The sequence below is a fragment of the Glarea lozoyensis genome (genome assembly GCF_000409485.1).
Source record: "Glarea lozoyensis ATCC 20868 chromosome Unknown GLAREA15, whole genome shotgun sequence".
In the NCBI taxonomy this organism is placed as follows: Eukaryota; Fungi; Ascomycota; class Leotiomycetes; order Helotiales; family Helotiaceae; genus Glarea; species Glarea lozoyensis.
Window position 1 is genome coordinate 1,021,641 of NW_007360989.1, and position 25,172 is coordinate 1,046,812.

The 25,172-nt window shown below is 46.0% G+C and overlaps 8 protein-coding genes across 8 annotated transcripts; 3 read left to right on the plus strand and 5 right to left on the minus strand.

The window, feature by feature from the left end:
- Positions 1-134: 134 nt before the first annotated feature.
- GLAREA_06141 (Mannose 6-phosphate receptor) lies at positions 135-1,222 on the minus strand (the record flags this gene model as incomplete). Its single annotated transcript, XM_008081555.1, has 3 exons — positions 135-330; positions 379-892; positions 940-1,222. The coding sequence occupies 3 exons, from the start codon at positions 1,220-1,222 to the stop codon at positions 135-137; spliced, it is 993 nt and encodes a 330-aa protein (XP_008079746.1).
- A 680-nt stretch (positions 1,223-1,902) lies between these two features.
- On the minus strand, positions 1,903-4,347 carry GLAREA_06142 (HLH, helix-loop-helix DNA-binding protein; the record flags this gene model as incomplete). The annotated part of the gene is made up of 7 exons (XM_008081556.1): positions 1,903-2,453; positions 2,515-2,794; positions 2,887-3,126; positions 3,434-3,526; positions 3,606-4,162; positions 4,209-4,275; positions 4,336-4,347. 7 exons carry the CDS (start codon positions 4,345-4,347, stop codon positions 1,903-1,905), a joined length of 1,800 nt encoding a protein of 599 aa, XP_008079747.1.
- Positions 4,348-5,175: 828 nt separating this feature from the next.
- GLAREA_06143 (Nucleotide-binding protein) lies at positions 5,176-9,759 on the plus strand (the record flags this gene model as incomplete). The annotated part of the gene is made up of 12 exons (XM_008081557.1): positions 5,176-5,209; positions 5,267-6,436; positions 6,749-7,361; positions 7,480-7,555; positions 7,602-8,166; positions 8,222-8,345; positions 8,397-8,466; positions 8,513-8,749; positions 8,797-8,933; positions 8,999-9,082; positions 9,138-9,631; positions 9,695-9,759. 12 exons carry the CDS (start codon positions 5,176-5,178, stop codon positions 9,757-9,759), a joined length of 3,669 nt encoding a protein of 1,222 aa, XP_008079748.1.
- A 365-nt stretch (positions 9,760-10,124) lies between these two features.
- Positions 10,125-10,604, minus strand: GLAREA_06144 (uncharacterized protein; the record flags this gene model as incomplete). The annotated part of the gene is made up of 1 exon (XM_008081558.1): positions 10,125-10,604. The coding sequence occupies one exon, from the start codon at positions 10,602-10,604 to the stop codon at positions 10,125-10,127; it is 480 nt and encodes a 159-aa protein (XP_008079749.1).
- A 952-nt stretch (positions 10,605-11,556) lies between these two features.
- Positions 11,557-12,147, plus strand: GLAREA_06145 (HSP20-like chaperone; the record flags this gene model as incomplete). The annotated part of the gene is made up of 1 exon (XM_008081559.1): positions 11,557-12,147. One exon carries the CDS (start codon positions 11,557-11,559, stop codon positions 12,145-12,147), a length of 591 nt encoding a protein of 196 aa, XP_008079750.1.
- A 181-nt stretch (positions 12,148-12,328) lies between these two features.
- Positions 12,329-14,171, minus strand: GLAREA_06146 (RNI-like protein; the record flags this gene model as incomplete). The annotated part of the gene is made up of 2 exons (XM_008081560.1): positions 12,329-13,938; positions 13,985-14,171. The coding sequence occupies 2 exons, from the start codon at positions 14,169-14,171 to the stop codon at positions 12,329-12,331; spliced, it is 1,797 nt and encodes a 598-aa protein (XP_008079751.1).
- Positions 14,172-17,446: 3,275 nt separating this feature from the next.
- GLAREA_06147 (C2H2 and C2HC zinc finger) lies at positions 17,447-18,592 on the minus strand (the record flags this gene model as incomplete). Its single annotated transcript, XM_008081561.1, has 1 exon — positions 17,447-18,592. The coding sequence occupies one exon, from the start codon at positions 18,590-18,592 to the stop codon at positions 17,447-17,449; it is 1,146 nt and encodes a 381-aa protein (XP_008079752.1).
- Positions 18,593-21,662: 3,070 nt separating this feature from the next.
- Positions 21,663-22,096, plus strand: GLAREA_06148 (uncharacterized protein; the record flags this gene model as incomplete). The annotated part of the gene is made up of 2 exons (XM_008081562.1): positions 21,663-21,925; positions 21,985-22,096. 2 exons carry the CDS (start codon positions 21,663-21,665, stop codon positions 22,094-22,096), a joined length of 375 nt encoding a protein of 124 aa, XP_008079753.1.
- Between the last annotated feature and the right edge of the window lie 3,076 nt (positions 22,097-25,172).

The window sequence follows — 25,172 nt, forward strand, 5'->3', positions numbered from 1 at the left end:
GTACAAAAAAGTATACATTGAAGTCACCGCCCTAACCACTAGGCTACGATAATACATGGAAGCAAAGTCTCCTTTGGCATCTGACCCGACTCCCCGGGAATCGCTAAGTTTGTTTCTCTCCTCTCATCCCCCTTTCATACAGCCGCATAGCCCCCTCTACTTCCGCCACCTTGCACTGTACTGACAACCCTTCGCATAGCATCTTTAACAAGGTAGGGTACATCGCGAATCGTGTCGCCATGGGGAAGAAGATCCCATCCACGGGCACCATAACGGTTGTAGTTAAGCCAGGAACCAAATATCAAATATGCGGCGGTCGATAAAAAGGCACTGCAGACCTGTTAGCCCAATACTCGCCATGAAGGATCGTGAACATACATCAAAATAAACCATGTGAAGAATCCCCAGTGTTTACTTTTCTCAGCATCTTGCTTCTCTTTAGCATCCTCACATGCGACCTTGGTTTTCCAGGTCAAACGCAGCAAATCGGTCCCCTTGATCGCCTCGGATTCCCCATAACTCACGAAAGTCAAGCTAGGAGTTGAATCATCTTTTGGGGCTTCCTTCTCGTCTTCTCTTTTCGCCTTTCGCTCATAATCATCCTTCTCATCTGGCATATTCTCTAGGCCCGAATTTGATCTGTCGCATAAGAACTCGATAATAGCCATCTGAGGTTGCTTCTTCCCAGCATCTGTCTGTTTAAACCCTCCCTTCAACTCCAGCGATAATCCTTCCTTTTTCGAATCTTCATGCCCGGTCGAAGCCTTCAGTCGAGACCATTTCGCATCCAGATTTGCGCCTCCTCTTTCACTAAGCTCGCCCGCTATAGGATATACCTGCTCCACCATATGTGTATTGTCATTCTTGTTGACAAGATTGTCAACCGCGCAAACTAACATTTATTAGCAGCAATTCCACACTCTGCCACATCTCACTCACTTCTCGAACTGTTCGGACAATCGGTGCCCTCAGTATCACCGCTGTGCTTCTTCTTCTTCAGCGGCTGACATAAATCAATTGTGTATGTCGCGTTCCGCTCTTTCGTATCTCCCAGATCAAATGTATGTTTCACAGAATGAGGACCACCCAGCGAGCTGAGGTCGAAGGATATTTTATCGACTCGTATATGGCTGCAGTCCAAGTTTCCAACGGCAGCCGATAGTAAAGGAAAAAGTAATGCGGAAAGGATGGCCGCATCGGCGGACTTTTGAGGTAACCGCATAGCTTCAAATTATGGATTTGTAAGGAGGAATGGGGGGTCTGCGGACTCGCAGAGGGGTGCCGAGTCAAAAGTGGAAGAGTCAAAACTATGCAGAAGAAGAGATTTCAAGAAGCAAGTGAATGTCTCGATGTATCAGGCGGCGTGGATGACTTGTGTGTTGATTCCGCCTTGATCAGCCAGCAAGACAAGGCCAGCATATGACGATCCAGAGTGAAGCTGTGATTGGTGATGAGCGTTCCGCGAACGCTAGATGTTTGCGGTTAGAATGGTTCGGCACGTGCTTGTCGCTTGTCGCTATCACATGATTCACCCCCTTTCTTGCTACATGGATATTTGATATTTGAGATTTTGAACATAGGTGTTTTATTAGTATGAAGACATTCTTATTCAAATTACAAGACCCCATTTCGGTTCTTGTACCCCGTCATACAGACAAATTATAGACGTTTTAGATCTTTTATCTTGATTTTGTTTTTCGTGTAGAAAATTTACAGTGAAAATGCCATCAGTACCTAGGTACCTTGGAATCTTGGATGATGTTGCACACTCTTAACGTTATACCGGGTGTATGGAATGGTACTCGAAAGTATCTGATGACTGACAAATGTATAGACTATTTTCGATAACTGTATAAATTATTGACAAGTGTCAAAAGTAAAGAGCGGACCTGTCGCAATATCTTACAAAGTATACGAAGAATTATTAATTGGCCCCAAAGCTTCGAACTTCCAACGCTGACCAGGAAGCGAGCCATCGTTCATATACAGCACCACCCCACTCCCACGCGAATCCAAATAAAAGCCTGCCCCCTTAACTGCATTCGCAACCCTCCAGGTTCCTGCCCCCCAAGCAGTGATAAACCATTGTTGTCCCAAGCTTGTCGAGCTAGGCGCAAGATGTGGAGTGATCTCAGACACATCGAGCCGCATATTTGGACCTAGGAATTGCGTGCAGAGCGCGTATGATTTACCGTCTGCCAACTGACGTATCTGCCAGTATTGTCCTGAGACTGCCTTTGGTGTTTGCATCTGAAGCCTCCCGCTTGAAGCGATGTCGTTATCGTTTACGACATCCAGCGCAATTGAGGTGCCAGGATCTTCGTTTGTCAGGCGGTACCAGACATTCGAATCGAATGGGCTGGAGCTGGAGGTTGGGATGGCTGGATTCGTTTGAGTAGCCGATCCCGCTGATACAGTGGTGGTTACTGTTGTTGCAGAAATGGCAGATTTATCTGCTATATTAGCAATTGAAGAAGAAGCTGCGGAGCGAGGAGGAAGCTTTCATCAACTTACTTGACGATCTACGTCGAAGACCGGCAACTACTCCTCCTGTAACTCCTCCAATGACAAGCAAAACGCAGGCTACTAGTATCATCCATATCGTACGCTCTCGCAATCCACAGAGTGTTGTGCTTTTCTGCGTTGGCAAAGGCGCTGCGAATGGCTGTTCGATTTTGAACTGATCATTGCCTCGTGCGTCTACCTGGAGACCTCCATTTGACATGTTCTCAACATAGTGACCCGTGGTTGGCGCGTTTTGTGAAACACTATGCAATCCGTTCTGATAGTTCGTCTGCTGCATATTTCCTCCTGGCATTTGAATATCGAGATTTCCGATAGTTTAAGCTTTCTATGGTTTGACAACGGCAAGCACAAGAATCTTACAAGAGAGCGTGTAAGGTCGGGGGAATCTCTTGTCCGCCATGATTGTTGAGTCGCGCTCTTATTAGGTGGTATTTCAGCTGGTGGATGCAAAATATCAGCCATAAAAATAGGCGTGCAGGTGAGAATCTGGGACGTTGAGCTGGCCTCGGTGTCTAAAAGACATGGTTTCTCCTCGAAGAAACAAAACATCGTAAGCATGGCTGTTATCGATTGTTCCTGCCCGTAGGCGTAATTGATGTGCTGGAGTGACGAAGGAGGCATAGGATTTCATTTATTGCGACAGTTACGTATGGTGTGACATGCAGCGTCCAGGCAATTCCGGTGAGGCTGAATCGCTCACCGAATCTAACGAAACTGATGATGACAAGTCCGAAGAGAAAGGACACTATTTTCACCAAGCATAAATATATTTATATTTTGAAGTCAATATACATGTTGATCATAAATGTCATTCAATTAATTTGCACTTTTTCATATTATCATCATATGAGAAAATCCTTGTAAAGCGATTTTAGTAAAAAGTGTGCTAGAGATAATTTCCCCGTACCGCCAATCTAAACCTTTCATTTTCTTTAGACAAGGCAAGGACTTGACTCCTCAGCTCGGCGATATATTCAACAGCTTTATCAAAAACTATTCCCTATAATCCAAAAGTAAGCATTGAACAAGCATGTGTGGGTATAACTTGGACAAAATCCATGAGAATAGATGAGACATACCTTGTTACACTTCTGTAATCTTGTACCATCGCTGTCGTCACTTTCCATACCGTCGTTCCCGCACTCTTTCTCCTTAATGCTCGAAAGACATGGAATGTTGTTTCTTAAAGTGTTGATTTTGCTATTGAGATTGTTCCGATATCGTTTCTCAATAAGATTATGCTCGTTCTGCCGCTTAGATCGGGCATATTTGCCTCGAGCCTTTTTTGAGTCCTGTTTTCGGGATTTCTCTGTTAGAGACTTTGATGTCTTTTCTGCCTTGACTGTGGGACTGGAGTTGGTCCCAAGACAGCTGTCAAGAGATGGTGAGTGTGTGGCATCGGTTGAACAATTTTTCTTCGATGGAGTTGCCGCTGGAGTAAATGGATCGTCATGAAGGTGTCTGGATTCGTTCAGAATATCCCACACATCGTCGCGTGACTCTAACAGACCGTCCATATTCATCGATGAATAATCTGATACTGGCGATGGTAATGTGAATTCTGGTAAGATTTGGTCAACGGGCAGTCCGGCGAGTAACTCATAGTCGTCAAAGTCATAGGACAATGAATTGTATTCTGAATAAAAGTCAGTTTGATCTTTTTGAATTCTAGACAAACCTACGGTCAAACCAGGGAGCGTCGGGCCACGAAAGAGAGGTATCGTTGCTGTCAATAGCAGAATCTTGATTCTGTGAGAAACGTCAGTCGGCATTCATATATTTCGAGTTGCTAGCAGGACAGGCACTTACCTGGAAGGCCATGACGTTTGTGTGAAGAGTACTTGTGGAACGATCGATGTCTCAGCTGATTGTGTTTATCAGGTCTGTAAGATGAGCATAGACTGTTTGTTTGACTAGCAAATAGCGGGATGGTGGTCACTGTAGAACTAATAAATGATGTTTTGGATGCCCCTTCAAAACGAAGCGAGGCTCGGAAGCCCCCGCTGGCATGGCTACCGACATGCCGAGAGAATTCACTATATTTTTTTTCGCGAGGAAACTGAAGTGTATTCCGCGCTTGGGAGAAGGAAATCGCAACGGTTGGAATAAGGCTGAGTATCGAAGACGGGCTGAGAGGTTTGGCTTCACGATCACGATTCCCCGCAAACCGAGACGAGTGTTATTCCCGAGGAAAGCCCTGCCCGCGGACCGTCCCGTTGGCTCGTTGGGCCCAATGCCCCACATATATTCCGAGGAATATTTAGCTTATCCCTCGGGGCTGGACTGCGAGGGATCCCTCGTCAGACAAGATAACAAGATACCGCGAGCAAACGAGCAAACACAAGGGAAGATATCATGTCTAAGCCGAACGAATAGGTCTCCCAGACCCTCAGCCCAATGCTCGTTTTCTCATCAGTCGCGGCAAAGGCCGGCACTCGATTCTGTTCGTTCCAGTTTCCGTCCGAGGACTCGGGAGAGCAGACGTGACTAAGCCTGCGTGACCCTGTAGGTTGTTCAAATGGGAGATGGAGGGTTGGAACCTAGGAACCTCCAGAGTTCCCCCAGTCTACTTGATCTGGGGCCGTCCCGCGGCCTTTCTTTGGCAGACATGGACCAAGTCTACCAATATGCCAGTGTCAATCTCTCAGCATGTCCATTCCGAAGGAAAACATCATTATCATAGGTATGAGGCGCGCCAACCCATTTGTATCCTGTGTCTCCTAACGGACCTTTGATGCAGGAGGAGGAATTATAGGATGCACCACAGCGTACTACATCACCCATCATCCTCGCTTTGATCCGTCTTGCCATACGGTCACTCTCCTCGAAGCTTCGAAGTTAGCAAATGGAGCGTCCGGAAAAGCAGGCGGGCTCGTCGCGGCGTGGGCACATCCGAGTAATCTTGCTGGTCTAAGTTTTGACCTTCATGGCCAACTTGCCCAAGATCATGACGGTGCTCATCTCTGGAGCTATCGCCGTGTTCGATGCGGGCAGCTTACGGCCATTTCGACCCAATCCAGCATTGTCAGTGCGGATGCGAACACTTCACCGGCTATCGAGCTCGGGAAGTGGTGGGCACGGGATAAGAAGCAATCTTCCCTCCTGCCGGATGACTTGGACTGGTTCAACCAGCAGAGCGCTCCTGTGTATGAAGAATTCGCAGATACAACCACTGCGGCACAGGTCCAGCCGTATCAATTTACAAACTCCATGGCGCGGTTGGCTGGGCAGCGCGGGTTGAGAACCGTCCTGGGTACCGTGGAACACATCAATTGCTGCGATGCTGACGTATCGCGTGATAGTAGAGTGGAAGAGCCTCTGACCTCGTTCGAAGATTTCATAGGAAAGAAAGTGTGCTCCGTGACTTATGTGGACAAATCAACAATGGAACGACATACTCTGCCAGCCACTCATGTGGTACTTGCTGCAGGACCATGGACTACTTCCTTATTCCCGAAAATCAAGATCGTACCTCTCCGAGCCCACAGTGTGACAATCAAGCTCCCTCGACCAGCGTCTCCTTACTGTCTATTTTCTGATATCCGGCAATGCCAATCTCCAGCACCCGGCGAGACAGCGAAACCCATGCCGCTGGAAATTTACGGGCGTTCCAACAATGAGGTGTACATTTGCAGCCCTGGTGATCTAGAGACGTCTTTGCCGCCACCTAGTCAGCACGTTTCCATCTCTTCAAAGTTCTGCCAAGATATGATCAATGCTGTTACAAGTGTGTCCGATGAGCTTCGAGACGGCCAGGTAACAGGACGCCGAGCGTGCTACTTACCTACACTTGGCGCTGGGAAAACCAGTAACCCCTTGGTAGGGCAGACGGAGTTGGCAGGACTTGTCGTTGCTACAGGCCATTCATGTTGGGGCATCTCCAATGCTCCCGTGACAGGAAAAGCGATTAGTGAATTGTTGCTTGATGGGAAAGTCACTTGCATGGATATCACGAATTTGGACCCGATGGGGCATAGTTGAAGCGGATGGAGCAGTAATTCTTCTCCGGCTTAACAAGTTCAGCAATCCTTCACTCACGGTGGTGGTCAGTCAGCAGGCTGTACTATCATGTCTGCAGAAGTGATAGGTATACAGCTGCTTTGCTTTGTGGGGAGTTTATTAATTCCTCTTAACCACTGCTTAACACGTGGTGTGTTGAATGGAAACCATACACACTTGGACCGTCTGTTATATTGTACCATCTAATAATGCACCTCTTAAGCTAACATTCGCGTTGCTATCCTGCTCCCCTCAGGCCATCCATATTCCGAAGTTGCCACGGTCGTACTGTCTTTGTTTTGGATTGCCTTTGTCCACATTTGGTGCAGGTCCTGGCCTATCAGCGACTGCATGACAGTCACTGTCGGTACCGTGAATCTGGGCGCCGTAGAAACATTCCCAAAATGGATCTGTGATCGAGATCGAGGCGGGTCAGAATGGTACCAACACCACGTGAAAAATCTCGAAACCTCCCGAGGTCGTAGTAGATCTGTGAGTATTTTGCGCGTTGATCCCTTCCCGATTCGCCGCAACAACACCACGATGTCTGGTCATGACCCTCACCGGGTTACCAAGCCGAGACAGAGAACATTGACCTGTGACACGTGCCGGAGTCGTCATCAGAAGTGTGGTGGCGAACAACCGCGTTGTTCGAATTGCAAGCTGCGCAGCATCGCTTGCTCGTACCGTAGAGCACAGCTCCCACTGCCCCTCTCACTACCTCCAACCCCACGACAGCCACAAGAACAACCTTCATATCCTCAAGCACAATTGCTATCTCAATTACAATCACAACCTCTACCAGCTTCTGATAACCAACGATCCCCGATTTCCGAGTCAGTAGTGCCTCTTTCTTTACTTTCGTCTACCATTCGTACCAATCTTTACACTTCCTGTCCCACATCCATTTATTGATCAATACAATTGAACTAATCTGAGTCGTGTACGGTGCAGGTCTACTAGGACGAGTCAGAACTCCATTTCAGATGCGGATTATGATCGCCTCTATTCTAAGATATATGGCGATATTGTAAATCCCCTCTCTTGCGTCTTATTTCGGGTCTAATCATTGGCAGATTCGACGTTTGGATCTGGACTCAGATCGGGGTCCGCATTCTCCTGGAACCATAATACCAAGTGCGCCCTTAAGTAACCCCAGTCTACCAGATTTTCATCGTGAAGTAACCTCCATCGTGGGCGACCTTGTCTCGGCTGATACGCAACCGTTGGTAGAGTTGTCTCTGGGTCGAAGTCCAGATCACGTCCGGGTGATATTGAAGGACTCACTTCCATCGCAGGATATGGCCCGCCATTGTCTAGATTTGTTCTTGGATTATCAGAACTCAATCTTCTATATCTGCGACAGAGAAGAAGTGTATTCACAGTTGGCACAAATGTACGAGAGCCCGAAACAGGTCTCAATCGCTTGGTTTTGTCAGATGTTTTTTATTTTTGCTATTGGCGCTCAGTTTGACGATATGTACGAGATGGATAGTGAGACGTACCACGACATTGGTCAGAGGTATATGGACGATGCAATCGACGAAAACCCACAGAGCACAATATGGGTAATACGGGCAATGCTTCTCCTCTGCATCTATCAGCCACCAACGAAATGGAATTCCGTGTGGATGCATCTCGGTATGGTCATCGCTTTCAACATCGTTCTGGCGCATTAAAAGCTTACTATGTACAGATGCAGCTATTCGGGGAGCCCAGAAATTTCAATTGGATACCGGAAAAAATCTTTTAAAAGAGTTGCCGGACAATATATATCATAACTGGCGACGCTTATGGTTTAGCATCGTTACGTTTGACCGGTATGTTTACAATGAAATACACGCCAAGTATCTGTCTCATAATCGCGATAGCTTGGTTGCAATTTTTCTTGGACGACTTCCGCGCATTAGGGAAAGTATTTCCAGGGATCCAATCTTGAAGGTTAGTCTCGTTGCGTTGATCATCTTCTCATCTGACACTGAAACAGGATCCTGATTCCCGGTCAGGTTTGGAAAATATCCCTCAGAACAAATTCACCACGCTTTCAATCATATCCGGGAACATATTACGTGACATGTATTTCTCTGGCCAACCCAGTCTTAACATATGCCATCAATACAAAGGAGAGCTCCAGAATTGGTTATCAAGCTTGCTAGCTCCCTTACAGCAATACATTGAGTCAGGCGACATCACTGACTCCCCAAAGGACCAGGCTGAAGTTATTGTAAGTGTGACGCTTATGATGTAAGCGTGCTTCTGACAATTTAACAGTTCAATTTGCATTTTATGTATTTTGGCACATGCATTCTGGGCACAAGGCCTTTCCTATTACGGGTGCTGAAATTGAAAGTTTCCAGCAGCTTTGCTAGTCCCATCGCATCAGCAATAGCTGCCGAGGCAACTCTATGGTACGTGGAAACCCGATAAAGCTTCAAGGTCTCCTTTGCAAGAATGAAGCTGATGTTGCTCCTAGTATTGGCTATGCATCTCGTCTAATCAATAGTGCTACATCCCTTTTGGCTACACCTATGGCACCCAAAAAGTCATTCATACCAGTGTAATTACAATCTACCCTTTGAAAGTATACGAACTCTGGGACTGAATATTTACAGATTTTTCTTAGTAAACGCAGCTCATATTATGATTCTTGCCGCTGTCTGGAAGTTGAAACAAAATGAGCAAACGCCGTCACTGGACATTTTCGATCAATCCCTCGAATTGGTCTCGATTGATTCTGCGCTCCGAACACTCGAATTGTGTGGTCATCGAAGTCCCTTTGCTCGGAAATACTGGCTCCTGATTAAATCTCTGAAGCAACGATTGCTCTTAAGTCTATCGGCAAAAGAATCAGATAGCCCCGCACCTCCTCTTTCCTCCATGTCATCCTTAGGCGCACTGCCTGACGGAAACGCAGTCAATGAGCCCACGTGGCTACAGAACTTTGATACTTCGTTTGGCCAAAATCAAAGCCCTGTGCTGAACATGTCAGCAGATTCTTCCAATCCACAAGTGTCTTATTTCTCCAATCATGCATTACCCGATCACTCAGAAAGTTGGCCACCTACTCAATTTGAATCGCTGAATTTAGGTGATGTTCAGTCCTATGGTAAGTTTAATCACTAGTGATAAGTCCTTGTAAGTATTGCAACGAACACTTACCTGTAAACAGATCCCACATTTCCCGTGCTACCTCAGTCCGATGACCACAACTTCTGGGGTGAGATGAGAGAATAGCATCGTGTTTAGACAAGTCAACATGCGGATTGTGGTACGACATTCGGACTGTGATACCCCCTTTTTCTTTCTCTGGGAATATTCAATATCATTAACTAGATCGTCGCAAATAATGACTTCTCGTGACCGTTCATAAAGATAATTACTCTTCTTCTTTCGATTCATACTCTCGTTCTCTTCAGCAGAGATATGAAGGATTTTGCCCAGGGTCGAAATCAGGTCACTTTAATCTCACTACCATGTAGTTAACGCTTCGAACCCCATTATTATGTACGATTCATTTGACGACCTCACATCAATCAGGCTACTTCAAACTGCAAATGTAAGATTGCATTTGTCATGAGTAAAACAAAAACACATCACCCCTATTTCTCGTCATCTCTAACCTCGCTATGAGCCTTCGCATCATGAACCAACCCCACCGCCCCAATGACCGCTTCCACCAAATGCGCAACATGATGTCTCTTGTCCCCCATCATTTCCTTCCCAATTCCATATGCCCCAAGCACCTCTTCCGCAATATGCCGAAAATGATGTTTCGGCGACGGACTGCGTGATCGACTCGACGAGCCCCGACGCTGTACCGAAGAACTCCTACGTCCCACCGACGAACTCCTGCGCCGTACTGAAGAACTCCTACGTCGTCCCCCTTCCTCCTCTTCTCGACGTAGCAGCTCAAAAGCTCCAATCGCTACCGCGGTGCCGATGGCGGCTTTGACTGCGTGTTGGGTTTTGTGCTCTTCCGAGCTGAAGGTTTTCATGATCTGGTCGACTGCAACGACGGCTCCGGAGGCACTGGTGAGGAGCTCGGCGTCGGTGGCGATGGTGTGTTGGTTATCGGACATTTTGAGTTGGTTTGAATTTTAGCCAGTTGTTATGTCAGTAATGATAGACTCGGAGGGTTGTATCTCGCTTACTTGGTAAATTGGTTTTAATGTGTTGATGTTAGACTTGATACTTGCTGGTTGTCGTACCCATGGTGATAAGAGTGCTGTTTTATATATCTCTCTCCACCTCGCTAGCATTTCCACATCGTATGAGTCGGTCACGTAGTCTCTTGAACCATAACGTGATGATGTACTGGTGGCTCAATATCTCCGCGCCAATTCCACGGTAGAGCAGCCTCACTGTCTCATAATACTTTATATTGCGCATCCGAATACCAGATCCAGCACAAAGCCACAAGATTTTGACGTCCACGGAAAGTTCATATGCACAGAGAAATCGAGCTTTAAGCGAGATGGAATCACCGCTACACAATCTAAGGGTCGACGCTCTATGTGGGAAGGTGTTGCGATTGCGGACGACACATACTCAGATGGAAATGCGAAACGAAACGCCAGAGATTATACTGCAGCTTTAATGCAGAATTTGCAGATGCAGGTGGAACATTTGATCTGGCTTACAGTACCAAGGTTTTGTTAGGTCTGTCAGTCCTGAGTCCACCTATGGAAGTGGTCTGATCCCGGATTTTATGTGGTGGTGTGATACTTTTTTAGAAGAAATCTGAATTGTTCGAAGGTTTTGGAGCGAGTGGTATGATACATAGGTACTGTGTGGAAGAGTCAAGGCTCGCCAGTCATGAGGCTCATGTGGCTGACTTGGTTCGCTTGAAACACCTGGGCAGTTTTCACAACATACGTTTATCAGACCACCGGTTTAATATAAGCGACCAATTATCCTCCGATAAAAAATGTTTAAAGATCAAGCCACGGACAGAAAAGTGTATCTCATTTGGCAAGAATCCAATAGATTCTTTCTGACAAACCAAATAAAAATTTCAAATCATCCGCCAAAATGCCGTTCCATCCCCTCCAAATTTCCTCGATCCTCCGCCCTATACACATAACCCTCACGCCTACACACCAAACCCTAAGTTCGCTGGTTCACACCCTCGATGACCAATACTACAGCGACAAAAACCTTTCCCATCCAAAAGCCCACGACGTAACAGCGCCCTTCTTCGACGTGCGCGAGTATGCCAAGACATTCATTCTCGAGGGCGAATTCCCAGGCATAGGCGACCCAAAGGATATTGTGATAGACAAACTCGGGCCCAGAACTCTGTTGGTCGAAGCGAACACCGTGCGCTTTGCATTGGATGACGAATGGCGGGATTTCCAGGGCGAGCATGGACTTTGGAAAGAGGGAGAGGAGAGAACAGAGGCGCATGAGATGAAGGACGGGAAGGAGACGGAGGAGCCGTACCAGGTGCGGTTGAGTGAGAGGCATGTTGGGTGCTTGCAGAGAAGTTTCACTTTTCCGACGGCGGTGGATTTGGATGGTGCGAGGGCGAAGTTGAGGAATGGGTTGTTGATTATTAGAGTGCCGAAGTCGCAGGATATTGCTAAGCATGATTCGAGTAGGATTGCTGTTGAGTATTCTTAGTGGATGGATGGATTTGTTCGAGTAAAGGATCTCCTATCAAGAACAAAAGCTTTCTAGACATCATAAGCGCAAATGATGATTGTTGGCAAAGTTCTCTCTTGCCTCTTTAAAGTCAATATACTGAATACAATATCCCATCGAGTAGATGATAAAATTTATCCCAAAAACTTTTCAAAGTCTGTCACCCATGAGGCAAATCAATTTCCAACTTTCCGGCCCACTTGTGGATACTGTATTTTCTCCAACGTTTGATCGTACCCAAAACATCATGTACAAATTCTTCTTTGATAACCGGTACGGAGCGCGGCTGATTATCGTCAAAGAATGAAAAGTCCTTTTCGGATTCTCGTAAGAAGCCGTCAGCGTCATGGTCTTCACTCGCTGAACCCACGCTCTGATTCGATAATCCTGTATCTTCCGCCATAAACTCGAGTCTTAGTGTGTGAAGACCGGATAGTAGTTTTGGTGCACGACGGTGCCTGAGCCCCACTGAGTGTGCGGCGTCACGGAGCACACGCTCTTGAGCAACGCAATCATTTAAGAAGTCGATAAGTCTGTGAATGACCGGACCGAATGATTTGGTTGGAATATCGGTAAGCGTAAGGTGACGGAGATGATAATTGTCACGCGGAAGAAAGAGCTTCTGCTTCCCTGCCATTTTTGCTTTCTCAGCATCTCTGAGATATGCAAGAGAGTACTTTAAGGATGACAATGAAAATATTGGAGTATTAGTACCGGTCACGGCTGAGTGATGAATGCGCAGAAACTCCGTGCAGCACCCTAAACTTTGGATTAGTGGCAGGGTGTTCTGTGTCGTGGTGAGATAAGAGTATTTCCTCCCTGACTGTGAGGGATGGACACGAATGGATGCGACGTCGAGTACCTTAAGGTGAACCATATACGGCAAAATTATGTCGACTGCGGAAGCATTGAGCTTGTTTCCTGAAATGTGTAGATTTGTTAATCCAGTGGCCTTCAAAAGATCATCCTTTTCGTCAAGCACATATCCCAGTGGTTGCAAAAGATTGCCTCTGACATTGAGATATCTCGTAAAGCTCGCCTCGTCATCAGGCCGACACGCTATCGAAAGTCTCTCGGTCTGACTTTGATGGTCTAGCGTAATATCTCGCTCGTATTTCGGAGCAGCTTCGACGAGCTCCAGGCTAGTAACATCGTTTAGCTGCGGTGGTAATGGTTGTAGACAATTGTCTATCAATTGTTGGACGCCGGCAACTGTCAAGAGATTATCCCGAATATCTAGACTCCATAATCGATGACCACTTCGAAGTATAATATCCGGAAGCATTGAGTCTGTCAATTTGAGCCCTCGCAACTTCAACACCCTCAAGTTTAGGAACCGACCCCCAGAGAAGATCCGTTGGAACCCTTCGGGACGGATGGTATAAGATAAATCGACAAACATCAAATTACCAAAAGCATTATGCTGAGGTATTAATCCGCAATTCAATGCGCGAACACCGCGAGCATCTAGAAGCAATAATTGACGCGGTCTGTCGACTCGATCCTCCGTCTGCCACAAGGGTCTGTCACGATCAATAACCTGCAGACCTGCAAGGTAAAGAAAACGTAAATTTGGTAGATAGGTGGAGCACATCACGGCTGTTCGCGTACTGAAATACATTTCGTAATGTTGAAAACTTTCATTATGAGCAGGATCATTTCCAAGTGCTAGTAGCGGCCGGAAATCCAGAGCCATAACGAATCTGAGAGTGCGCGCGGTTCTTTCGACTGGTATTTCTTTAATTTTGCGTATAAGTTGCATTGCATTACCTGTGATATATTAGATCCGGATTTGACGACAGAAATGCATGCTTACGAAATGGATGTGGACGACTGGCGACGAATGCGAATGGGTCCCGCCATAGTCTTCTATTCATGGTACTGTGCCATTTGGTACATACACGAGAACTGTTGACTAAGCATGTATCATCAAAGTAATGGCATACAAGTTGGACAACATCCACATCTGCGATTGCGTCCTCATATGATGGTGGATGAGCCATGGCAAGTGTGTTGTTTGCCAGCGGCGGCGTAGGTGAGAATTGCTTCGAATTTAACAATACGGATGACAGTTAATCGCCCTAAACCTCAATAGAGTAAAGCCAGGAGGCCCGCGATGCTTGGTGACCGATTCTAGGGGAGGAGTCTCGCCCATTGCAGCTTGCAATTATCATGGCCGAATACTTTATAGCCACAGAAGGTGAAAATGGGCAAACGACGCAAATAGTCGCATCGCAAACAGTCGAATCAGAGGCATCGCTACATATCAGAGAAGACTCGTGTTTATTGGATTGTTGATAAAGAAAGTGAACTTTAAAGTAACTTAATGACTTGATGTGAGGCAAGATATCCGATTGATCTCATTTAGCAGCCAGGGGCGCATCGAAAAATGGAATCTTGACTTCGGGACCGTATTTACTGGACTGCTCCAAACATCCAAAGTCTCCACGATGAGCCGAATGAGGATACGATAGCGGTGTCGAAATTATCCGGAAGTGGACTAGGTTTTACCATCAAATGAAGATGTAATCAAGTATCTGGTTGAAGATTAGCTCTCATATGCAATAATTATAGCACCGAGTTTGATAGAAAAAGAGCATCTAAACACCCTAATGGAGCACCATCTCCATCCAACTGACAGAACTTGTTGGCTTTAATGCTCCAGGATTCAAGAGTTCAAACACCTAAATGACTTGATTCCGACACCAATGGTATTGCAAGACAGAGAAGTCGATGGTAATCATATTTTCAAGGGCAATAGGGGCTTAGAGATCGGCGGACTAACCTTCCAATGATTCACGGCTAACACAGATCAAAATTGATTTCCCAAGCCTCCATGTATGAAGCTGGTGTTATCACACGGGCAACGGCCAGCGGCCAAGAGCTTATTCATAAGTGACAAGAGAAGTTTCTTGGAACCTCAGAATCCCAATGAAATGGCCCGTTTTCTCGATATGTTGGTTCCTTGTGACACTTGGTTTGGCTCTCTTTGTAGGGTTCGGCTTCGACTTGATACCATGTGAGACACAACCATGGAAAGATTATTGCTTACTTTTCATGCAGGTCAGCCAGACTGTCACAGTCTTTGCGATGGAAGATGTCAAGTATGAAAAAGCGTTGATCGCGCGAGGAAGATTGGAATGTCGTCGTCGAAGTTCGGCTCATCGGTATCATGTGACTGAGACGAGCTAATCGGAGCGTTGAAGCACTCGGCCGCCGACTTTAGCCGGCCCTGGAACACGAGCCCACCAAACAGGGGTCTTGTTGGCTTCCTCGCTTGCAAACGTCCACAACATCAATGGCCTTCTCCAGATGCCAAATCACGCATTCTATTGAAGTAATACACATGAGCTTCAATCGTGAGTATTCTCGGTAGTCTTACCAGAAGCTCCGTTCTCGGAGTTAAAGAAAGCCAGGAAGCAGACCCTGGCTCTGACTTATCGCTCCCGGACAACGATATCCTTCCTATGATTATATCCGTAGATGTAATCATTTCGACTCTAACCTATTTCAGATTATTACCAAGACAGTATCCGACTGGTGGAACTCGTCAATCAAAGGTTGATAGGCTGTAGATGTCCTGACAGTTTGGAAATAATGACCATAGTGTCCTGGCACGCTACTTGCGTGACTCTTCCAGCAGTCAGATAGCTGACAATGATTGTATCAACATGATGGCCCGGGGTAAAAATATTTCTTGGCCCATAACATGTCAGCTGTGTTGGCTAGCTCTGCTTTTGCATTCGCACTTTTCCAAACTCACAGTCATACCAACTCTACCAACGTTTCCGTATAGCCCGCATAGACTATCTTTGTCAACAAAAGGCATTGCCGAACTAGGCTGCTCGTTCTTGGATTTTTAATTCGAATTGGAAGCCAATAATATCCTCTCATATTGTTAGCATCTTCCCGAGAACACATAAGAGCGAATGAACCTTACCACAAAGTCGAACCCAACAGATGGTCGTACTTATTGATAGCAGCGGCTCAACATGAGGAGTCGAATATCTCAGATCGAGGGCCAATATCCATTCAAACGAAGCAACCCAGCATATCCCAATAAGCCTTTTGCAGCACGTATTAACCAATGTGCCGAAGTAAGCCGAATGATTCGAGTTCGAATTGCTCTCGGTTCAAAATAATGCAGTTTCCAATGTAGAGTTTTGGCTGAGCAAATAGTCTACTACGGATAAAAAACCCGACGGAACATTGTCGGAGAGACCTTCTCCATATATGATGAACACTCATGGTACCTATGCTTTTTTCGATAGCTCTTCAATATTGTCGTCGAGACAATAGGTGGTTGCTTTTTCTATGCAAGTACTATTGCGCAACAGTACGAGCCGCTTGTTTCGGTTGGGCTGAGATATGATCAACAAATGTGCAAGTAAGGAGTGTTAGAACACAGTAAGAGGAGCTGAACCTGGTTCATAAAGTAATCATCTAGCCTCCACTTTTACTGATCTTCGTACTTTGCATTTGCATATGCGAAGTATTGCGGATATGTGCAGTACAAGCAGGTCCGGAAAGCGAGACTCCCGCTGTAGTCATTTGTACATGCAGGACAATTGATGTCTGTTGCTCACATCAAAGTCAGCACATCCAGTAAAGCAAAAAATTAGAAAGAAAAGGATTCAACGATTCAAGATATCGTTTAAACGTATTCAATTTCATAATTCTGCTAACTAAGTACGAACTTGATGAATCCTTCTTTGGGCATTTCAGCCTAGAATACACGCCTGAGCGATTATCTAAATTTCTCCATGAAAGAATGTGCCCAACCCTCATAAAATATCCTAATAACTCCAAATCTTCTGCGTGACTAACCTTCACATATCGTGAAATAAATGAAGTCCTGTGTGGTAGCCGGAAACACGTTACACAACCCGCATTTCCCCAAAGCCCTCAACTCCATCTAGAATTCCTGAAACCCACATGCGATAACTGTGTGCTAAACAATACAAATGAAGAGAAAAAAACATTAAATAATCAAGAATTCAACAAAAAAGTGTAGTTGGGCGGCGTCGGACTTCAGATCCGAATCCGCATTTTAGCGTCGCGGAAGTAAGCAAGGGAATTTTGTTGATCTTAACCAAGACCGTATCATCTACATCACCCTTCCGACATTTCATCATTAACAATGTTCTGCTCCACGGCGACTTTTTGCTCAGCTTCTCGACGCGAACTTCCTGAACAGATATAGAACCGAAATACGTGACGAATATCACGACCACGACGCGTCGAAGAACAGCGGCAATGACCCCACTCGTCACGAAAATCAGTCCTGCCATTCTGCTTTTGGAACTGGCGTTCGAACTGGCTTTCTCTTCTTCGTGTTCATCCGATTGAACTCCAAAATCGCCTCGGGGTAATAATCTGTGCGTGATGCCTTCTTCTTTGGTTGGCAGTGGATCCAGACGTGCTGTTTGAGGTTGTCACATCGGTTAAATACTTTTTCGCAAAAAATGCACGGAAACGCATCTGTCCCGGCATGTTTTCTCTCATGTCTTCGCAGGTGTTCTTTTCTCTGAAATTTGCGATCGCAGTTAAGCCACATGCATTGATGCTTTGCTTCGGGGTGGACTTTCATGTTGGGAGGAATATCTTCCCTGACCTCTCGTTTCAATTTTCGCTTCACTAAAGCAGTTGTCTCTCGCTTTAGACTGGGAATATTTGTGACTTGTCGGAGAGCTAGGGAACTTGGAAGCCCACTGCATATTGGCTGACGGAATTGGGGCTTTTGAGGTGTTGCGGAAGCGGATTTGTAGTCGAAAGACTGTGGCATGAAGTAAGTCATACTGCTGGCTAGGTTGCCTGTTGGCGAATTATCCATTGGAAAATCCGATGCGAAGTGAGATGAGGTTGGACTGTCATACGACAAATCGAAGTGCATGGAACCGACAGCCTTCATAGGTGACTGGAACTCCAAAGCGTTGAGGAAGGTGGTTTGTGATGGAACGACAAAGTCTGCTGAAGCTTGGGATGAACCGGAGCCTGAAGGTGAGTATGGATCCATATCCAGAGATGGTGCTACGCTGGAGAGTCCCTGGCTGCCGGTTGTTCCTGGGAGTCCATCGTACTCCAAAGTGTTATACATCATGAAACTGTTGTTCGTTGAAGCTTGCATATCTCTGGAAAACTCTATAGGTACGTTTAAATATGCCGACATCGAATCTTCTGGTATATGAGATAACTGAGAGTACTCCAAACTAGCGCCAAATTTCTCTGGAGTGTTGTAAAACGATGATGACGATGTAGCATATTCATTTTCGAGCTTTACACAATTTGACGATCGTGGTGGTGTCGTTGGGGTCATGATTGCTGCCTCCCAGGGCTCTGAGAAGGAGGAGGCCATTGAGTGGCATGATGGAGGGGTGTGAGACTGTGTACTCGAAAGATATTCCGGCTTATGTTCGACAAACATGGTGAGCTTTGATAGATGAATAATGGTAAATCTTGTTGAACGAATGTAAGTATGCCTTCATACTCTTCAGCAGAACACGAGCAGGACTAACAATATGTTGATTTTATAAGGCATGTGCGTTGAAACCCAAGCGTCGGAGAGGAATGACGATTCTGAAGAAATTTAAATGAGCGAATGGTCTTCAAAGACTTGTGGTTACTTTCAAAGTGAGAATGGCTACCATATATCACTCAAAGCATAACCTTGGGGGATAACGACAGCCGAGATATTGAAGTTGAAGGTATCACCACATCAAGGAGTAAGAGTATCGAGACAAACTCACTGGGGATCTTCCAAGTATTGACTAACGAGGGGCGTATGAGTCGCGATGTGAGTCGCGTGTTGCTTTGATAAGCGAGCTCTAGAGGAATGCTCAGTCGCGGTAATTCTCAAGAGTAGGAAGGCGACTGTACATCAATATCAGTTCCCGTCAATTTGTTCTGAATCCGATCTTACATGTTGGTTGTCTAACGGCGACTAAGCTACAAGGGCCCCTGGACGCTATCTCAATCTTGGTAGGTGGTAAAAATGTCAGCACAAGACTGCGACGGTGAGGTTATTCTGGTGTAAAATTCTGAACCTTGCAGATTTACCATTAACCCCTTGGGAAGGGCGATTGAGCTCTCTTAACAATACCTCGATACCTCGCCTGCAGGCCTGCATAACGATGGATGGCTAACACAGACGCAGGGCGTAGACAGGATCAGCCCAGTACCAAATTACGGGGTCCCAAAAGCAAGAGTGTTAGTGACCGATCGTGCTATTTGGGGAGATAGGGGAAAGCACGAGGTAACCACGAGGTAACCACGAGGTAACCACATCGATCTTGTCGCTTCAAAGTCATTTTATCAGAGATCTACCTCAGCCTCAACAGCTCAAATTCCACGGAAGATCGACGTGGTTGATAAATAAACAGTCCACATTCCAAGGCCTGAAGGCTGGCATGTAATGGGAAGCTTCTAGGAATGCTCATACGTTGGGGGATGTACCACTGGAACGTCTATTTGCCATGTCCTTCCTCCGTTAATGAGTCGAGCGTCAACAATCAGATAAGTCTTATTTCAAAGTCTTTCAGAGAGCCACCAACATCAAGTCGTCTAACTCGCATAACTTGGCGCTGTTTCTTGTTCTATGAGGATGAATGCTGGCGTTTGTGGCTGACTGTCCAAAGTCAAACTAGATTGAAAGTTAACGTCCACTTTGCTGCACTCTTTCATACTGGAGAACACCTACCGAACTGAGAATATTGTTGGAAATACTCCATACTCTATAACAATCATCAGCTTTGGAGGTCAACTCCGCAATCTCACCAACAACCGATGGCCGCCTAGCGCTGCGCTTAATACGCTATCATTAGTCTTTGCTAGCACAACTTCTTACCACGAGCTGATCCAGAGACAATTCTTTGTTAGACACAAGGTCAAAAAGTGGCTCAATAAGTTTTGCCAGGCGACTCGAGGAGATATCCCCTGTGAGAGTATATCAGATCTGACAAAACCCTTCGACCAATGATACTGCACCGCCTCTTTCGATGCAGTATCCAGGGTGGCGTCGCCCGACACAGACAACCCTGATTCGTCGCGCTCTTGCACATATGAGCATATCAGCAAGGCCTGGAGCTCTTGAGCTATCGATTGTAGGTGGGACACCTATAGCCAACAGCTCCTTTCTTCCAATGGCCGATTTGGTGGATGATGCCGCGAAATATACCCGATTTTGACTGCATCGATTGTACAGTCAGTCTTCAAAAGCACAACCCATAAAGCCGGCGACTTCCCTTTTCAAGAGTTCCGGTCATGGAAAAATCCTGGTCCTGCCGTTTATAGGACTACTATTGGAGTATCTCGCGCAACACAGACCCTCTTACCCAGGCTCTCGGTGCAAATGCTGCATTTTGGCTCGGTGAAATCCGATGCACAATAGCCACTATGTACAGAAATTTTCCATCGTCCACAAAATACTAACCGCTACAGGACGTTTTTGCCGTGGAGTTGTCTATCCTTTTCTTTCCTGATGTAGCTGCGTTGGATTAGCTAAATATCAAATTCGACCCCTCTCCGCGGCAAGCAAAGACTGTGGTAATATTGCGGATTGGCACACTCATCAGATGCTCCGGGTATCTCACCATGCCGCGCCAGTCGCCGAGGAAACCCACGCCGAAAATTACTTCGGCTTCTTGACGATCAGCATTGCGAGTCTGGTCGAACCGCTCTTTAGCTCCTTTCCCTCTCAAAATTTTTGGAGATGGCGTTTGTGTCGTTATGAATTGATTCCGCAACCACCGGTTCGTTCAATCGTTGTTACATTTTCCTCTATATCATTAGTTGGTTCACTGCACTCTGTCGGTTCAGCCGTTCTCGCACACCTTTCTAGCAATCGAACCATTGATCAAGGATCATATCATCCAGCAAGTGCGAAGGGAAGCCGTCTCATTGGTATTTTATAGACGCTTTAAAACTTACTTGCCTTCATTGGAGCATGATGAGCCTGCGGGCCGTGTTCTTTGCAAGATCATGCACGGATATTCGAACCTCCACTTCCTGACCCATTTACCGAGTTTCAATTTTTGTTGGCTTCTTCAGCGCGCGAGTTATTTACCGTTCTTGTTTCTCATTCGACTGCATCATTCCATGTTCTCTAGGCAATTCCACTTTCGTCTCCTGCTCCTGCACGTCTCCAATGTTGTGAAGAGCTCGGAAATATAACCATTGCCAGATGTATCAGAGTAAGCAATATTGCCACGCTGGTCGCCAATGATGGCCAAACATGTCAGAAGCTTTCCCGGCAATATTGCCTTTAGGATTGATACTGTAACTCTACACTCAACATGTGCTTCGATCAGTGACATTTCCTGCAATTGTGATACGTTATGGCAAAGGCTAACAGGCGTCCTGTTAATGAATATAAGGTTGTCTACTAGCTCTCATTTTGCACCCATCAGTTGCTGTAGTTCGAATATACCCTTTTAAGATTTCAAAGTTGCTCAAGTTGTTCTCCAAAAGAGTTCTCCACACCCCAGAATTTTGTCCAAATGTGTTATCGTCGAATACATTTGTACGGTGGAAAGGAATGTCGTTGTGTCTGGTATGAGGATGGCCCTTGGGGCTGCGGACAGGAGCCGAATTGCGGCCATGACAAATGGTCTGCTCTATACGATAATGGGGGCTGTATCATACAAGAGGAAGTGATGCTTCAAGAGTGCCCATATCATAGCCCAAGCCGTGAACAGCCAACAAATTTACCCGCTTATGACGACCCTGAAGATTATGACGACTTTCCCACAGCAACTTCGAGGTATGTCTGATTGTTCGATGATGATCAGAACGTGGAAGAGTACTAACATCTTTCAAAAGTAAAAGCAAGCCTTCTCAGTCGCAGTCGAAGTCCAAAAAGTCTACCAAACACAGCTCATCAAGCCGCAAGCACAGAAAGAGTAGTGGCTCTTCTTCCAATGGCACAAAATAGAACCTTGGATTTTGATGGTTGGCCATCAACCTCGACCGCAAGTCCCTGGATCTAATATGTCTATGAGATTGTCGTCAATTTATCTCTTCACTTGTGGAGTCGCATCAGACATTTCCGATTTAAGGCTTGCGGCATTGCTTACGCGACGTTCTACGAGATCCTGCACGTCAATCTTTAGACTTCCAAGTTGCACGAGGAATTTGGCAGTTTCAGGGACGGAAACCATGTTTAGGGGACCGGAAGCAATCTCAGATCCAGTCAAATAACTATGCAACCCACCACAACATCAAACGCGACGGCACTACGCAAACATTGACGTTGTGGCATGAATTTCCTGCGAGATCGATAGCTTATTTTTATGATGTGTGGACCCCCATTTTGGAAATTTCATGCTTTTCGTGTCTGGCTTCATGATTTTGCGGCAAAGCTTTTGATTTAAGATCTATTCTGTTACACGTACGTTTGTTTCATGGGCTCATCTGTCAACTCTGGGGACTACTAAGACTCGCGATTATCGACCTGATGTTCTGATCTCTTATGATCTGTCGACTACTTCAGCGGATTATAATCTTTCATACAGAAAAGGTGTTGTGGTCATTGTAAAATTTACCAATATCAAATGTGACGGAAGTACCTCCGTTGTATCTAAATCTTCAAATTGCACGGATCTTTTCTCCGATCCATACTCTTTCCATTAGTCTCAAACACCACACACTTTCTCAGCACGCCATCGGAGGAGTTCCCGTGCATGCATGTTACCCTATTCCCCACAATCTCACTGGCGGTTATGTTCGGATTGGCAGATCGAGGGGATTATGGTGGTAATGCAGGCAAATTCCGATGGCGTAAATTCGAGAGACATTCTAGTCGCCATCCTATGAATTACAAAGACCTCCTCCCGTTTTCCAGGATTGTCGAGGCCGGTTCCCCGCTTTCAACATGAGAAGAAATGACTGGTCAAAAAGACAAAAGAAATAACATTTTGCATGCGAAACGCCATCCACCCCACCTGATTTCCTAATTCGCTGAATGTAAATTCGCCCTATTCTATCATCACCGCAGACAAGCATATGGTATGAAATGTACTCATGGGGACACAAAAGAAAATGGCACCAACATTATAACCAACATCGCATCCACCGAGGAACTATTTACGCCCAGAACCAAGACGAGCGCTTTCGATTCCCGGTCATGCCAATTGAAATTCTCTCCAACGTGTCGGTATCCAATGTCAAGATGTTGATGAGAGTCGTGTCAACCGTGCGTTACACGAGATCTGGAGGACGTCGTTACTGACTTTTTCGCGCGACCCCACACTAAATCACTAGTTTCCGGGGTTGAATCCAGCAGCCTGTCGGCAGCCATTTCAACATCTCCTAGCTGAGCTTGAAATGCCGGGGAAAGAGCTAATTCTCGGTACCAAGGGACGTATGCTTCGAAGGAGAGATATACGCTAACACAATACGACCAGACGTTGCTGTAGATAAATAAAGTTCTCAGCCCTGACTGGTCGCTGCTAATCTAGTAACTATGGCTGAAAAGGATATATACGACGGAGGAACTGGTGTGAAGGTTGCGATTGGACTTTCAAAAGCGGGAAAAAGCTGTCGCGATGGAAGCTAGATGTGAAATTTCAAGAAGAAAATCTTGTGTTACAAAAGCCTAGGTCAACGATCTGACAACCCGTACGATTTTCAAAAGAGTCTCAACCAAGCCGCACATAAGCGAGAATTCGGGCTAGCTATGACGGGCAAGATTAAGAGAACAATAGCTTTGTTAACGTGTGCTAGGCTGACTGTAATACGATCATCTGAGTATGCACGGATATCGAATGAACGAGATGGTGAAGAGTTGGCCGAGAAAGCGAGAGAGGGGTAATGTTGGTGTCGCTCACCCGTTTCTGATTTCATTCGAGGATTTGAAAGGGTCCTGCGCTAACTGGGATATAATCAAGGGGAAGGGTCGAAGACTAGAAAAGGTCATTAAAATGGCAACCATACCGGAAGTGTCTCCGGACAAGTTGAATGCGTTGTTGGAAGGTTCAATAGCATGGGACATATGCATGTTGGGTGGCTTTTTCTAGAAGTGTTCTCCCGTGGCGGGGACGTTGATGCTTGTTTAGGTAGCATTGAGATTGAAATTGAAAATGTTCTTATCACAACATGCATCGCATGTGGGTGACGGCGAGGTATCGGACTGCATGTGGTGCCTTCCAATGAGTGAGAGCGCATCGAATCTGAAAACGAATGTCCGATAATCTCATCGGTGGCTGGATGTGCTTACAGGGACGTCGCGTAGTTCGAGATGGGAATTTGTTCACTAAGCTTTGTTTGTATGACTTTATGATCTTCTCCTGAACCCGAAGATGACTTTAGAGTTTGAGGCTTTTTATATCCGGTATTAGAGCAGAAGCGGCTGCGGTTGAGGGAAAAGTGATCAAGCGATACCTAGATTTGATGATGCGCAGGAATAGCTTTGAAAAGATCTAATTGGCACTAATCTTGGGCTGACACTCAAGATAATTCGCGACTTGGCGCCCGATATAGAATAGCGGATGTTTTCCCATCGTTCTAGAAGGCAGGAAGATTCTTGAACGCTTCTGAAGCTGAAGAGTGGTACACCGAGCAAGGTTCACTCTCTTTTGATGGCGCGGGAATCCATTGAGGTTGAAGCCGGTTCCATGGCCCCTTTTCTCTGCTATCACATCACACATAAATAACGTTTCTCATACGTAGGACAACCCCATCTTACCACCATGTGATGCCACATGAGCAAGCTTGTGGCGCTTGTGATATGGTCTCTTTCAAGATTGCTGAAAGCAAAGTCTAGAGAGCAATGAAGTTTAACATGTGCCCAACAATGGGAAAGAACGTGCTGGCCCTAACCAGGGTATCATATCTCTTTTAGCGTGTGTTGGAAAGACTGCTTGCATTCAATTCTCATCTGACATTGCTTCCTCTTCGTCACCCATGCCTTCATGAAAAGACTCTTCCATCGCATCTGAGCTCATGAATTTGTAATTCTTCTCGTCCGCTGTTGGCCACAAGGTTAGTATAGTTCAAACTGAGAGGCCCGG